Source organism: Macadamia integrifolia, chromosome 9, assembly GCF_013358625.1.
Source record: "Macadamia integrifolia cultivar HAES 741 chromosome 9, SCU_Mint_v3, whole genome shotgun sequence".
Classification (NCBI taxonomy): domain Eukaryota; kingdom Viridiplantae; phylum Streptophyta; class Magnoliopsida; order Proteales; family Proteaceae; genus Macadamia; species Macadamia integrifolia.
In genome coordinates, this window is record NC_056565.1 from 37607859 (window position 1) to 37624119 (window position 16261).

A 16261-nucleotide genomic window follows, 5' to 3' on the forward strand; every position below is an offset into this window, starting at 1 on the left:
GGTAATCAGTGAGAGATACTTATCAGAACTCACATATGATGGTTTGGTCATGTGGCAAGTTGTAAGCTTGAATTAGAAAAGAACACTTCATTTCGTTGGGAGATAGATCACAATACTAGGTTGAAGCAATCTAACAGGCATCAGTAGAACTGAACAACATAGGTAGGGGGAAAATTGCTGGAGAACAGTATAGCTCTTTAGTCTTACCATTGTGCAAGAATCAGAATAAGCAATACTGACAGAGTGCTAGAATTGCATGAGATATCTATAGAAACTCATTTTTAATCAATAAGATCAGCAGTTTTACTAATAGATCAAAGTGTCTCATAAGGCATGAGATTTGGTACATCTTAAGTTGGATGTCTGTAAACGACATCCTCCGAATGAATGCTATAATGATGAAAAAAAGCGGGCAATAACCAAAATTGCTGCTTCATCTCTCTACCTATTCTTGACATTCTGAACTTTAAGAACTCGAATGCTGCTCTAAAGAATTTTGAGCTCTGCAACACTGAGCTTGATCGATATTCAAGAATCCAGGTATTAGAATCCATTTGCACAACTGAGGCACTCCATCTTGTTTGTACCCATGAACTGTTTGCCTTGCGAATTGAGAACCCAAGCCTGCCCTCTGACCACTAAGACAAACAAAAACCACAGTACCACACATTTAAAAGACAGACACAGTTTGGTGAGTCTATATTCATTGTCAATGAATTCAGATGCTCATAAATAAATACCTCTGTGACTCTGCCTGTCAAGATGGTGAATGACCGAGAAGAAAGCCCTGATGTAAGCAACCCTGCAGTTTGAAGAGGCCATCCCCATATGCTCAACTCCTCTGATATGGATTTGTACAATGTACATCGCGAGTTTAATAGCAATCCTTCCTGTAATAGAAGTTTTCAATTACTGAAGAGTCTAATGCAACAATACCTCATCTTGACATAAAAACAGGATTTTTTAGTATAATTAATCTTGCTGTTCTTCGATTACATCACAAAAGGAGAGGGAAATAAAAGAAAAGGTTGGAAATTGTTACCTGATCTAGCTTCCATAGAGAATCAGTGGATCTGCAGTTTGAGACATTGAAATGAACCTCTCTGGAAGCTTTTGCCTTGACTATTTAAGTTGTTATTAGTTCTGACTTTGTCATCCGCTCACAAAGTTTCTCTCAGACCCATCTTCTTTAAAGAGTTCAGGAGTAAATACAACATGGGTGTTGGAGGTACTCTGGAGTATTTCTCTAGGTTACTGAGCAATGGTCATAGGCATAAGAAGAAGAGGAAGCAGATGCAAACTGTGGAGCTTAAAGTCAGGATGGACTGTGAAGGCTGTGAACTTAAAGTCAAGAAAACCCTTGATCTTAATATTTCATTATAGACAAAAACAGCAACAACAATCTATACCCTTGATCTTAATATTTCATTTGAAACTACATGTGTTCTTGAATGCTGTTGTGGCATTATAATTTTCAAGATTTATCCAATGCAAATGTTTCCACACACATATACAAATTTTCAGCATATACTAATCCAAATCTGCAACCATCAAAGATAAACTAGAGAGGTAAGGTTCATAGTCAATCTCAAACAAAGTCTACTTAATCCAAATTAATTATAAAAACTGACTCCAGTTCATAACAAAATAACATATTCCTGTTTCTTCTCTTGGCACTTATAACACAATATAACAGAGGAGGGAGGCTCATATAAGGTAAATGTGACATTCAATCCCAGGATCTGGCAGCAAGCTAGGCCTTTCCTAGCTGAGACAACTGGACCTTCAAGTAATAAACATATTCAAACCAGCTCAAATAGGTAATTTTATTGAACAGAAAACCTAATATTTCAGCATTCAAAATCACAGAGCACCTTTGTGCAAAGTACAATGTAAATACTTCAAAAAAATTTCAATCTCAGAGATAGCGAGTCGAGCGAGGAACAGAGAGACATCAAACAGCTAAAAGAGAGAGAAGGCCCTTTGCAGAGACATTAACATTAACATAAAAGAAAAAAATAAAAAGAAAGAGAGAAGGCTTTGAGTATTTCATACCTTCTTTGCAAGCGCTTCGTACCAGAAGGAGAGAGCGAGTCGAGCGAGAAACAGAGAGAGAGAGTGAGAGGAGTCAAGTGAGGAAGAGTCGAGCGAGAGGGAGAGAGTCGCGAGCGAGAGGGAGAGTCGACAGAGGGTTACCTGGTAGCCGTAACAGAGAGGGAGAGTCGTAAGAGGAGAGAGGGAAAGAGAGAGAGTCGAAAGAGCAGAGAGGGAAAACTGTCACCTTTTATTTCAAATGTACCGGTTTGTTGTGATACGGTTTGGTTCAAATACGGTTCTTCACTGATTCGGTTCAAATTGATTTTATAAGTTGAATAACATCTGGACCGTTCATTTGGTATGTGACACGTGTCAATCACTGAGATGGGTATTTCACAGAATTGCACCGATGGGGAATTGCAGAGGATTTTTGTCCCTTACAAAGGCAATCAGAATCACAACAAAATCTATGTATTACCACATCAAATAGGTATTTCCATCCAACTTGATGAAGCTAGCAGGGAATGTCGGATAATTACCATGCGAAACACGACCGACTCCATCCAAAATAATTGATGCAGTCGTATCATCTGACGCTATCATAGTTGCTGGTCTTAAACGGAAGCCACAAGTAAGAGAGAATAGCAAAGACCAGAACACTCTAAATTACATAAACGCTCTCACATCACATAATCAATAAAGAACATCTATGTGAAAAGAACATTTCCTGAAACAGAAGGGCAACCAAATGGGCCCTAAATGACAAAATTACAGGAATTACACAATCCGAAGAAGAGGTAAGTCCGCAACCTCTGCTTTAGAGGCCATACTCTTGGATGATTACATTGTTCACCCATGGTAGTTGACTTTCACATGACCAACACAATTACATTAATTCCTTGAGCAGTAGGAAGTCATTAGATCATATACTGAAATACTTAAAAAAATACTTAAAACATACAGACCTGAAACTGCAAGGACAGGCGAATGAAATCATCAAGTAGAAGTGGGACAATGAGCCATGGCCAATCCCTTGAATCTTTGATCACTTGGGTAATGAATGAAAACTTCAGAGTCAGAATTCCCTTAGAGTGGATTCCCATCCTTGGAGCATCCATAAGAGCACCTTTGATTGCCATTGCTTCCATAAATTGGCAGTTCTCCAATCATCTCCATCTGCTTCCTGTCACAAAGTTGGAATTGCATTCATGTAAGTTCCATCCTGGTCCTCCTCCGGAAGTGTAATTGGTACAGTGCTTCATCTGTGTCGACATTGCAATCATTTGGGTTGTAAGATGGCAGACCAGCCGATGAGATTTGGGGTTCAGTTGGTTCAAGTTTTGTATTAATGTCCCCCGAAATTCATTTGTTGACTTCAGTAGTTCAGTGTCCACTACAACATTTTTCTTCATTTCAGCATTGATTATTGTTGCTTGGAACAAAGGGAATAACTTCTTGACATAATCCCCAGAACAGTGCTTGTTGTTAAGCATGGTGGCCTGGCTGCTCCAAACTAGAAGAATGCCATTATCCTTGACAACTCATCAGCCGTTCGAATTGCTGAACATACAATGGCAAGAAATAAACATACGAAAAGGTGGTGTGACGAAAATAGTACTCATTGCTTTAAATGAACCAGTACCAGTACCTTTCTCACGGTACAAGATCTTCCAAGCTTTAGTGAAGATAATCTCAGGAAAGACAAGACCTTCAAAGTGAATAAAAGATCAAGTTCAACAACAGCATCAACTGCAATACACTTTTGAATACAACAAAAGTATTCAAGGAGGTAGAAACAGAAGAGATGGTGAAATGGCCTCACTAACCCTCACCTGGAGTTCCAAAAGATTTGAACTGCTTTCTCCAATTCATCCCGCACCTTTTCATTCTCCTGGGACCTAAAATGCATCAGAACTATCAGTACAACTATTTTACGGTACTGACCAACAATTGATTTAGTTCAACTGTCGAACTGTTCAGCTATGATTGTTATGACGAAATGTTAGGTCTAGTACCTAGACCATTCCACAGGTCTGTGCCCAAGTAACTTGCAATGTGTTTGAAGATAGGACTGGGATACAGTGTTAAGTGGGTCCCAAATAAAAGAACACATGAAACAAACTTGCATATATGGATCACTACAATTTGGATGGTCAAGAAACATTTATGTAAGACTTCAAAAAATTCTAAAAGTACCATCTAGGTCAGATGGTTAAAAATCATCCAATTGTACTGATTATTAGCTATAACATCTTTAGAAGTGGGACCTATTCATGTATAGGTTTTTTTCCACTAAAATGCATGACATGTAGTACCTTATTTTCCTTTTTGGGTAATACATGTAGTACCTTATTACGACCTCAAACAGGAAACTTTACCTGATATTATTCTTTTGGGTCTAGTTGCATACAAGAATAATTAAAGACAAATTTTTAGAATCCAAAATTTGATATATATATATATATATATAAGCACTTTTGGATGTACAGTCCTTAATCAGCTTTAAAATTGACTAGCCTCCGGGGGTGGGTGTTGAACCTCAAGCTAGAATGACAACGAGAGCTTACCCTCCCAATATGTGTCAATTAATAAAAGAAGATGACCAACGTAATGGTAATTCAAGGAGGAGGAGAAGAAAGACAATAATTATCAAACTGAACAATCCAGTAACAGACCTATTGGTAAAACTAGAAGTAATCAAAACTTATAAAGATGATTCCTCACGATAATTTATTTCCATAGTCCATCCAAGCCAACAAGGTAGATCAAACTTCTATGCATGTACATGGAGCTAAATAATGGATTTAAGCACAGAAGGACGAGAATTATTTGAACTAAAAGAAAGCTCTACATATTCCAAGGCTGGAGACATACACATTACTGATCTGAAAAAAAAGTGGCCCTTTATTTTCTTTTTAGGAACATATACAGATCAAATTAAAATTTCTAATTAAATCAAAGGCCTATTGACAATATAAAAGTGTTTCTCAAAAGATTTCTACTTATGGGTTGGAAAAGATCACCTTTCAAATCTTTCTCACAGAATAAAATATAGTACAGACTTCTTTTTTACTAAAATGCATGGAGACATTTAGCAAAAAAAAAAGAAATGCATGGATATAACAATGTCATGGTGTTTAGACCTCCATGATAAAAATCCCTAGTTTATGACATTGAAGTGATTGAAGAAAATCCAAGGTACTATGAAATATTTGGAAAATAAGAACAGAATTCATTTTCAAAGACAACCAAAGTACGATAAAGATCTCATCCACGAAGATCTGTGTACTTCCCTAGAAACTGTAAAGAGGAGAACCATTAAAAAAAAAGAGAATACACGTTTTTCCTTATTAATTGGGGACTAGATTTTCAATGTCATCTTTAACAATAGACTTCACATTCTTTTTCCCGAAGACAGTACTGGATTCAGTAACTTAGTTCAAAAAAGGGAAGAATAAAAATATGAAGCATCAATAGAAGAACAAGTGGAAAGGCAAACCTTTTATATCGATTATGCACCAGAACAATCAGGGACTGATGTCCTTGAATACTGTCTCTTCCCATTCCTTAGTGGTGACGTCTATTTATCGGACGGATGTAGTTATTATCTTGCCAAACCAATTCTTTATCACTGTCATAGTTCTCATCATCATCATCCTTTCTGACATTCTTGATAGTGATCTTGTTACTGACCTAAGTTGAAGCCCCAGCCATCTACATCTTCCTCATCCATAACAAGGGTGTAGTCTTTAAGAAGTTTCTACAATTTATCTCTCACTTCGACGGGGTCATCCTCCTCTTCAACATGAGGGTTCATTTCAATCAACTCTCCAATTTTCTTTCTCCATTCATGTCTCTCTTCTTCATCCTCATCACAGATTTTAGCTTCCCTATCTTTCTTCACACAGTCAGAACTAACTTCCTCATTGACTTTAGAAGCTCTCAACCTGGTTCTCCTCCTAGGACTACCCACCTGCTCACAAGTTATTCACAAGCTAAAAAAATAACCGTTAACCATGTACAATCCAAAGATTAACTTTAAAATGATTTTAAATGCAAAAGAGTAATACAGGCTTACCATCAGAGGTAAGTAGGAAAACTTTGAAGAGTGGATTGCAGAATAAGTGATCCTCGATGAAGAAACAGAGAAACAAAACCTTAGTGCTACTCTGGAGAGAGGAATAGCTCCAGCAAATGCAGAAGAAACGTCAGAAATGCTCCCTTCGTTTGGAGACATCAGAATTTGCTGTAATGTTAGTGAGCTTTGCAAGGCCATCTCTTGGACAACAATGAATCAACCTATTTGATAAACCTCAAGTTAGAAAAACATAAGTGATGTACGAAATCTGGGACCCCATTGCATTCTGGGGGCAGAGAAAAAAGGACCTCAAGGATTTTCTGACCAACTTCTAAGGGATATTATGAACTCTAAGAAATTAGTCACAGCTTCTGGTGTTTGTTTTCGGCTGATATTTTCAGTTGTAATGGCTATGCCCTCTTCTTCTTCTTTTCCACACACACATAGATTTAGGGTCCTAGAAGACCCCATTACCCATCAAGATACCACATTGTCCTAGATATATATATATATATATATATATTTATATGAAAATTAGGGTGCTTGAAGTAAAAGAAGCTTTAAGGAGGATGAAAGTCGGCAAGACGCTGTCCATATGGGATCCCAAATTCCCAATAGAAGTGAGGAAGAACTTAGGAATCTATGGTTTATATAGCTACTAACCAAGCTGTTTATAAGATTATGAGCAAACGGAAAATGTTAGATGAATGGAGGAGGAACATTGTGGTTCCGATTTAAAAGAATAAATGTGATATTATGAACTCCATTAACTATATAGAGGCATAAAATTAACGAGTCATAAGGGAGGGAGTTATTGTAACTCGCCTAAGATAATAAACTATTACTACGGAAAACTGATTTGGTTTTATGCCTAGAAGATACACTGTAGAAACTATTTATTTACTTAGGAGCCTCACGGAAAGATATATAGATAGCAAAAAGGATCTCCATTTGGTCTTTATTGATTTAGACAAAGCTTATGACAGATTCCCTAGAGAGTTAATATGGCAAGTATCAGAAAAGAGAAGTGTTTCAAGTAAATATGTGGACATAATTAAAGATATACATATATATATATATATATATATTGGTGTGGTGACTACTACTATATGATCTGTGGGGGATCAAGATAGTGAATTCCCAATTTTAATTGGGTTACATCAACGATCAACTTTAAGTCCTTATTTGTTTGCACTTGTTATGATAATTAACCAGAGACATTCGAGATGAGGTTCATGTGTGTATGCTCTTTACTCCTGATATTGATTTGGTGGATGAGAAAAAAGCAGGGATTAATGCCAAGTTGGAGCTATGGAGGTTAACCTTGGAATAAAAAAACTTTAAGATAAGTAGAATGAAGGTGGAGTATGTGGTGTGTAACTTTAGTTACACTACGATTGATAACGAGGTGAAAAAAATTAATGAGAGGGAGATTCTGTAAAGTGATTGCTTTAGATATCTAAGATCAATCACAAATAAAAAATGTGACATAGAAGATGATATTTCACAAAAAATTAAAAAAGGATGGATGAAGTGGAGAGTGATTGATGTCTTTCTTTAAAACAAAACCGAAAATTTTAAAGGATAGTCATATGATTGGTTATGATGTATGGTGCGGAAAGAAACATCATATAGATAAACTTAATGTAGCTAAGATAAGGATGTTAAGATGGATGTGTGATAAAACTAGGAAAGATAAAACAATGAATGATCATATTAGAGTTGATCTGGGAGTAACTTCGATACATGATATGCTATGAGAAATTTGTTTAAGGTGGTATAATCATGTTCAACGGAGGCCTTTAAATGCTTTAGTATGGAAGAGGGATTTGATTCCGGTTGAAGGTGCTAAAAGACCCAGGGGCAGACTAAAATAATCGTAGGAGAAGTGATGAGGAAAGACCTGGCAAGCTTGTTAAGATCAAGTATTTTTATGGCATCAATGAAGTCCTCCAATGTCCTCATCTGCTGCTCACATATCATTGTTTGCTGTTCGGAAGCTCTAATATGACCTCTGAGGTATCTCTGTAGATTAGTCTGTGGATGGACGTGGTGCTGGTGTGATGGTAGGTAGACACTCGACAATATTCCACACTTGTTGATTTGAAGGCAAAGATTCTCCCTCAGCTATAAATTTAAACATTCCACAACCCTTATTTTTTACCTGTAAACAAATAAAAAACATATTTGTAAATAATTTCCTATATTCTTCATTACAAATGAAATAAATCAATAAAAAAAGGTTTGGGTAGTCATACCAAGGTGCTACGTGGGAAACACCAGAAATCTCGTCCTCTTTCTAGGCTTTGAGTGCACATTCAAACCTCGCATTGCCCTTTTTCCACATTCACAGATTCTTAAGTGGTTCACCCACGTAAAAAAAGAATTGAGTCTAAGGTACTTGTAGAATCTTCTTTCCAGATTAGTCTCAGTATTCAATTTCAATACTATACATTTACCACCACATATATCACATTTACCCATAACATCCATCTTGACAGAATGCCAATAGATGTAAAGTCAATTGACAATAACCATCAACACAGCCGCAACAGCTTTCTGACTATCAAAGAAGCTTAATGTCTACAATGAAAGTGAAATATGAAAATAAAGTGTTGCTTACACTAGAGAAATTTGGATAATTTTATAAGATTGATCTAGAAATTGAACCATATACCTAGGTATTCACACAAATGCATCTTTCTATGTGATATTATTATGATGTGTGTTTCTCTCTAAATGGGTGATCTCTTGGTGAACTGTCCTATTAAAATAGTTAATGTTCTCTCTCAATAAAATTGCTTCTTAGAAAAGGATAATTGTTAGTACCGATATTTCACCAAGTCATGAATGAAAAGCACAATTTTTTGAAGTTTGAACCACATGGTGCTGGGACATGCTTAGCTCTACTCAAAATTCATCAATCGCCCAACCAAGCCGGGAATATGTCACAACCCTACCAGCCAGATTTTAGGTAATGAAAAGACGATATGATGGTCTTGTTGCGATTTGAATGGGTTCAGGATGAGAGATACCAGCCAGATTTTGGGAAATCACAAGACAATATGATGGTCTTGTTGCGAGGTCAGGTGAAGAAACATCCACTCACCTGCTCATTTTCTAAGACAGGAAAATAAGTTACATGCTTGGATCTTATTCAATAAATCTAGTTAACAGAGTGGAAATCATCCATGATTGATTAGATGAAGACCTGGTGTAGGACAAGAGCAGAAAAATCCTAACATTGCCATAATTTCCAGAAAAGTTGAGCAGCATCACATTAATTGCAAGTCTGTCAAACACTATCAAGTGAAAACTGAATGAGCAAAAACTTTGGGGGGGAATAACATAGACTGAAATTTTCAATTGAGACAAGATATTTCCTGCACAAATTGGTAAAGAATATGAGCCTTTTTTGGCTTCTTAATAAACCCCATCTGTAAATCCAAGCATCCCAAAAATCTAAATCAACAACAATGCAAGAAATTACTGAATACAAGTACATCTCTTTGAATTTAAACATCCCCAGAGAAGTTCAACTCACAAAATAATTATAATTAGCTCTATATTGATGGGAGAACCATATGAAAAAAGTCTGAAACATTAGTCCTTTGCAATCTATAAAACTGGAAATCGAACTTCAGCATAGACAGTGCTTGAATTTTTAGGAAAAAGTTAGAACAGAGAATTGCAGACTATGAAGTAAATATCAATCATGACCAAAACCTGCCTTATCTATTCAAACACTTAATGCCCTACCATTTTATAGACATTTTTCTACCATAACACATAAACCATAAATATTTATCCACCATAAATGTTTCTGTCCACCAAAAAGAAATAAACTGTTTTAAAACTTGCCACCATAAACCTTCAAACCCAATAAAAAGCCAAATGTCCACCCAATCATCAGTCTAACCCATTGCTGTCCTCGCTATCTGGCATATACAATTCTAATACCTTCGGCTTGTCTTCTTCATTTGCTTCTAAGAAGAGGATGGCTAAGTTCTTCCTTTCCAACAAAAATTGTTTCGCGCGCCATCTCTTGTTGAAATTAATACTAGGAATTGCATCAATTGCAACAGACAATCTTTTGCCAAGAACAGTTAGCGGGTCATTCTTAGCCAGATCAGTGATTGCGGTAGATATTGCTTTTAAAGGACTAGATATCTTATCAGCTCCCCCCTTCTTTCTCTTCTCTCTATTACCTGTGACAGCTGAACGAGACCTACCACGATTACGATTGCTACTCTCAACTGGAGTGGAAGGGATACTTGCTTCGGCATGAATATCTACTTCAACATGATTTACATCCAAGTCATGTAAATCCTCAACTGGCACAATATTGTCAATATCATCTTCATCTGCTTTAGATGGGTAGATAGATTCATTCCCATTTGCAATTTCATTTCCCAACCAAACTGCAGCTTTCAAGTGAATGGGAAACACTTTATGCTCCTTCCAAAATTTTTGTTCCTTTTTCTGCCAAATATAAAAGTAAGACAATGTAAATTAGAGATTACTAAAGTAAAAAATAATGAAGTTGTAAAATTGACGGGGTGATAGGAAAAGGTTATTACCTTGAATTGAGACCAAACATAAAGGGGTGTATCGAATCTCATCTCTACGGCGTTCCAGCCTAATGTACAGTTTTTCTGTAGGTCACACAATGCCTTCAGCCTTTGTTTCCACATTCTATAGTGATTTCGACATTGTTCACAGCTGTATGTCATCTGAAAGCGTTCTTTTAATTTATTTGAAGTTGATTGCCACTGGTCTTTCCTCAGAATATTTTCTCCAATCTTTCTACTTCTATGACATCCAGTAAGACACTCTAGCATGAAATGGGAAACTTCCATTGGCCAGGAAGCAATGTCACGTGGCCTCGACTGGGAACCCTCCTCTGTATCCATGTTTTCGATGGCTGTCTGATGGAAATAACTCAACTTCATATAAGACTAATAATCAAATAACAGAGGCAATCCTATATTTTTAATAGTTAATATGGTCATGGCACATAACCAAATAACTCAAAATCAATTAACATTAAAAGAAAAAAAAAACCCATGAGACCGTCAAATGTTCCAAAACATTAACATAGTTCCAATATGCCAGTTATGGATGAGACCTACGAGTTGGAGCATTGTATAGTGATTTGCACAGATAACCATAACAATTGTTTATTAAGGGTTAAATACAAGGTCCTTGAAATCTTGAATTCATCCAACAAGGGAAAATGGAAGAAACCACTCTAGCCAAAATCAATGGCCTTTTCGAATTCTTAAAGCATTACCGGGGAAAAAAGAAAGAAGGACAACATAGTGGAACTCGGGTGCAATATCTTAAAAAAAAAAAACGTAAGAAAGACCCACAAGACCACAAAGCCTAAGAAACAAGTACAACGACAATAACAGAACTTGGTCAAATATAGAAGTGGAATTCCTACATTTCTCAGCTGAAGGGGTGGAATTTACTTGAAGTTTTAGCAAAGCAACCAACAAACTCATTCTAAAGCCATAAGATATCACCAAAGAAAGGAAGAGAGGAGCAGGAAAGAAGAAAACAATGTACTGAAACAATTTAAGTGAAAAAGAAAGACTCCAGGCCCTTTCTACCCACCAGCAGTGGCAGTAGAAGTAGGTATAGCAGGAGTTGTAAGCTATGGACTCCAAGGCCCGGGTGGGCTAATCTGTGTATGTGTATAGCAATTATCTAGCATCAGCATTACCAGAATCCAGAATTCAGACAACAGTTACAATTTAAAAGAAGTAAAGGAATTTAATTTCTAAAGGAAAAAAATCAAAAGAGGAAAAGGGAGGGGATCACTCATATGGCCCCTTTGCCTCTAACAGGGCTGGTACTAAACCAGAATGACCCTCAACACAACAAAGTACCCAAAACAATCAACCCCCAAGTCCTAAAAGCCTAAAGCCATAAGTGGCTAAGCCCTTGGGACAGAAATAGAACCCAAATATCATTAATTTCATCACTCAAAGCTCATTCTCAAATATGAACAATCATCACTAACTTCCAACCTCAAGATCAATCAAGGATCTACTACTACCAGTTGGTTCAATGTTAGAACTAACAAATAAAAGATCTCTATACACAACATTGTGCCCTTAAAACCAAAATCTAAGTCACAGTGACAACCCTTTTATACCTAATTTAATTTTAGGATGGTGATTCTGAAAGAGAATCCAGACCTACCCTCAATACTTTCAAAGCCAGTGCTGAACCACAAACCCACATAAATTTGAAACCTCTTTTTTTGCTAACGACAGGGATCCAGGCCTTCTGCCTGACTAGTCTCGCTGCCCATATTGACCCCACAACTACATGGACTGGATCATACCGGGGTTGAATGAAAACCATTCAACTTTCACCAAAAACAGTGAAGAGCACTAAACACCCCTGTGTGAGTGGGCCCCAAGAAGGTAAGAGGAGTCGAACTCAGAACCACACGCTTATTGAGGCGAAGGTCCATTGGCAACTCAGTTACACCCTTGGGATTCATAAATTTGAAACCTCAATTGCTTCTCAATGGAGTAGAACAAAATACCTAAAAGTAATTCGCCTTCCTCCCTTCAAAACCTAATTATTCCAATGAAAACCAATTGCAAATTATGAAACAGACTCGCCTACAAAATGCAATCCAGAAACATAGCTACTGTCACAACAGTCCAATCCAAACAGAGAGAGAGAGAGAGAGAGAGAGAGAGTCTATTGGTAGTGAAACTTAACATCATTATAATCTACAAGACTTAACATAGTGTAAACTTACCAGAAGAAGACGGATTCTTGAAGTTGTTCTCCACGAAAAAATTTGAAAAGATTTTAAGGCAAGGAACCCAGTCAAGATCAGCACATGGGTCGTTGCTGTTGCTGTCGCTGTCTCTGTAAGAATTAAAAATATCGCGATTACAAAACTATTACGATGAATCCACGAACAGAGTTCAAGTAAAAGAGACTAATGAGAGAGCAGTTCAACATTTCCTAGCCTACCAAACATTACAAGACAGAGAGAAGACTCCCACTCTCCAACTTCAAGAGTTAAAAGGAGGAATCTCTTGGCATTGAACAGAATAGTAAAATGAAATCAGTGGAAGATGTAAACCAATACTTAAGTCGAGCTAACCTACATCATCAACATCCGAACCACAAATGGAAATCATTGGGAAAACGGAAGAAATTAAGAAAAAAAGAAAAAAAGGAGATAGATCATAGAACTTGAAAGAAAATGGGGAAATAAGTTTCAGAGACACAAATCAGAAGTCAGAACCTCACGACGTTCGAAAAATGGGGACACTGATTACTGACCTTCTCCGGTGAAAGGCAGATCGACAATGCAAAGTGCTTGAAATCTTCAAAACTATCGTGCGCCAGAAATGCTCAGAACGACACCCACCGAGAAGTCCGTGAGAGATAATAAGATAGGGTTTCATGAGAAGAGACCTTCTAAGTATTCACTTGATTCTTCCCAGGTTCAACTCAAATTGCAACCAAACGGTTAAAAAAAATGGGATTCACGCTTCCGCAGAAATACTTTCTACAGAATTACGTAACCAAACGCATTCGAAGGGTTCCGAAATGGGTTCTTGTTCTGACAATCTGACCTGAATTTTGTTGTGTATTGTTTGATGAATGAAATGCGCCTCTCCCTCTTCCCTTGTGTTAATTTCCTATAAACCTCCAACGAAGAGACTGCTCCCGCTCTGAGGCACAAAGAGAGAGAAAGTGATACCAGTGAAGCTTAAGAGCATCCCAGGTAGAACCGTAGAAACACCAGCTGGGCGCTCACACAAACGGATGGATAAAGTAGGAAAATGATACGATAACTTATGAACAATCCCAATCACTATTTTACACGTGTAGGTACAAAGCCTGGACTCGCAAAAATAAGGATCCTCCAACCCCTCCAGGGTGCTAATTGTTTTATGGTAGTCATTAATAGCAACCTGATCACATTATAGTGATGAATTGATGATATGATCAACAATGATGAAGATGAAGTGGCAAGGATGATGTGGCAGCATATAGTCTTTTTGATAAGATGTAAATGGTGTACTGGTGTGTGATGGTGTTTGAATATTTTTGTGTAATCATGGTATGTGATATTCGAAATTAGCAATGGTATGTGATACTCGAAATTAGCAATTTTAGTCTATTTTCATTTGGGGTTTTAGCATTGAAGATGAATTTTCTATGTGTAGATTTCTAAACGATTCCTTAAAAATATAAAAAATGCTTTCAACATACTTAGATTTATCCTAATTCGCTGTTGGATGAAAAAGTAATAGTTTTTACAAAGTTTAAGGCTATTTGAGTCTTTTTCTATGACAGAGATTGTTGATGGTTTATTTTGAAAGATTGTAGAGCTTCGAGTTATGCACTATATCCATTTTGTTTTAATTCAATTCGAATCTGTATGAGGAAGTTATGGAGATTTCCAGGGACTGCTCTAAAAATCACAAATCCAATTGAAAAAAACTCTCAGTAACCTTATGGGTTTTCACAACTTCTTTTTGTGGACGAAGGGATTTCCTGTAATATTAGAAAGTCTGACTTGATTTAGATCTAGTAGTCCAGATTGGATCTAAGGAGGTACGGCGAGTATTAATGCAAAACAGGGCTTTTGTAATAAACCAAAAGTTGGCAAACCTATTAATATTATCCAAAAGGCATAGGGGCTTTGTTGAAATTCTTAAAATTTTAGAAATTTGAACTTAAAATCTATGGCCATAATTTAATCCCGCCATTTTGCTTTGCCGATCCAATGGTTGTAACTTGTGTCATTGTTTCACACGTTGCCAGCGTAGCCTCTGTGGCTCTAAAAGATTTCAAATAACTCTTTTCTCATTAGTCCAACTTCAAATGACCATATCTTTTGATGCAGAAAGCCATTTTGGTCATTGTTATATTCTCCATTTTTTGTGCTCTACTTGTTGGGTGTTTATTGGGTGCGAGACACATGGGGTGGGTGCTGCTATTTGTATCGACATTGTGTGTGCCTTCTCGGTTATATGCTGGGTAAACATGGGAATGAGTGCTCCACTTGTAAATGCTACAAAAGTTGAGTATTGAGTAGATACAAAGTCTTTAAAAATTTTCATGTCTTGCTTGTGGATTAATTCTATGTATTGTACTACTTTAAAATACGTGAAAAGTCGAATGAGTTTGCACACTTGGAAGTGCTTATGAGGTTGAGTGTACATACAATTGTGTGTTAACAGTTACAGTTGCCATGTCACAATACACGTATGAACAAGAAAAAATTGGATTCATTGATTCACATTCCTCTCAGTGACTATTAGGAAATAACAGGCACATCCGATAGTTAGGGGACTTGCACACATCCCAAGGCCCTCAAAGCCATTGGATGTGCACTAGAGGGGCTCGAGGTTTGGAGAGTATTTGGATGCTCAAAATAACTCCCTAGGAATGTTGTGGACCACTCGATCTAATCCTTTTCCCTTTGGACAATTAGAATATCCCACATAGTAAAAGTTGGAGAAAGACTTGTAGATCAGGTGGTCAAAAGTGATATGGTGTTGTAAATAAAGTTAGGTTCTTGATATTACTAAGGATGTGTGGTGGAATGGTTTTGTATGTTGAACAACAGCAAGGTCATTTCATGTGAGGAAAGAGAGGTGCTAATGGACCCTCCCTTGACGGCTCAAAAAGCCTTTTTCTGAAAGAAGAAAAAAAGAAAAAGAAAAATCGTGCGCACCTATCTCAATACATCATTCATAAACATCAAGACCCAACCTTGGCATCCTTAGAAAACCCTCTCCTATTTTTTTATTTGACCATGTAAGTATATCATCCCTTGAGATGCAATTTCCCAAGTCATGAATGGGTGTAGTTCTCTAACCCAAAAAGAAGAAGAAGAAGAAGGGTGGAGGTCCAAAAGTTAAAAAGAGACTTTCAGAGTCTCGAGGCCCTTGCCCTACATCAACGATGCAAATTGGGGGATGGAGAGAAGAGAGAAAGGTATGTATTGGCAAAACAACTGGAGGTCATAGTCATTTTGGAGGGTCTAAACTACAAAATGGCAATTGAAAAATGAGGGGGTTACACCTAATTACGTTTAAAATTAAGGGTGGTACATGAAAAATTTCCCTTTACTTCTACGATATTCATCTC

The 16261-nt window shown here is 37.1% G+C and overlaps 1 protein-coding gene across 10 annotated transcripts; it reads right to left on the reverse strand.

Moving 5' to 3' along the window:
- Nucleotides 1–278: 278 nt before the first annotated feature.
- LOC122088827 lies at nucleotides 279–13940 on the reverse strand. 10 transcript variants are annotated; one of them, XM_042658162.1, is made up of 14 exons: nucleotides 13436–13940; nucleotides 12900–13012; nucleotides 10696–11039; nucleotides 8374–10597; nucleotides 8019–8279; nucleotides 6116–6336; nucleotides 5537–6032; nucleotides 3870–3935; nucleotides 3686–3745; nucleotides 3003–3597; nucleotides 2577–2645; nucleotides 1043–2473; nucleotides 741–890; nucleotides 279–638 (listed from the first exon to the last, which is right to left on the reverse strand). In XM_042658162.1, exons 1-4 carry the CDS (start codon nucleotides 13558–13560, stop codon nucleotides 10025–10027), a joined length of 1155 nt encoding a protein of 384 aa, XP_042514096.1. In that variant the 5' UTR covers nucleotides 13561–13940; the 3' UTR covers nucleotides 279–638; nucleotides 741–890; nucleotides 1043–2473; nucleotides 2577–2645; nucleotides 3003–3597; nucleotides 3686–3745; nucleotides 3870–3935; nucleotides 5537–6032; nucleotides 6116–6336; nucleotides 8019–8279; nucleotides 8374–10024. The 10 variants fall into 10 exon arrangements, with proteins under 10 accessions (XP_042514096.1, XP_042514098.1, XP_042514093.1 ...); XM_042658164.1 differs by lacking the exon at nucleotides 2577–2645 and having other exon boundaries at nucleotides 1043–1541; XM_042658159.1 differs by having other exon boundaries at nucleotides 1043–2645.
- Between the last annotated feature and the right edge of the window lie 2321 nt (nucleotides 13941–16261).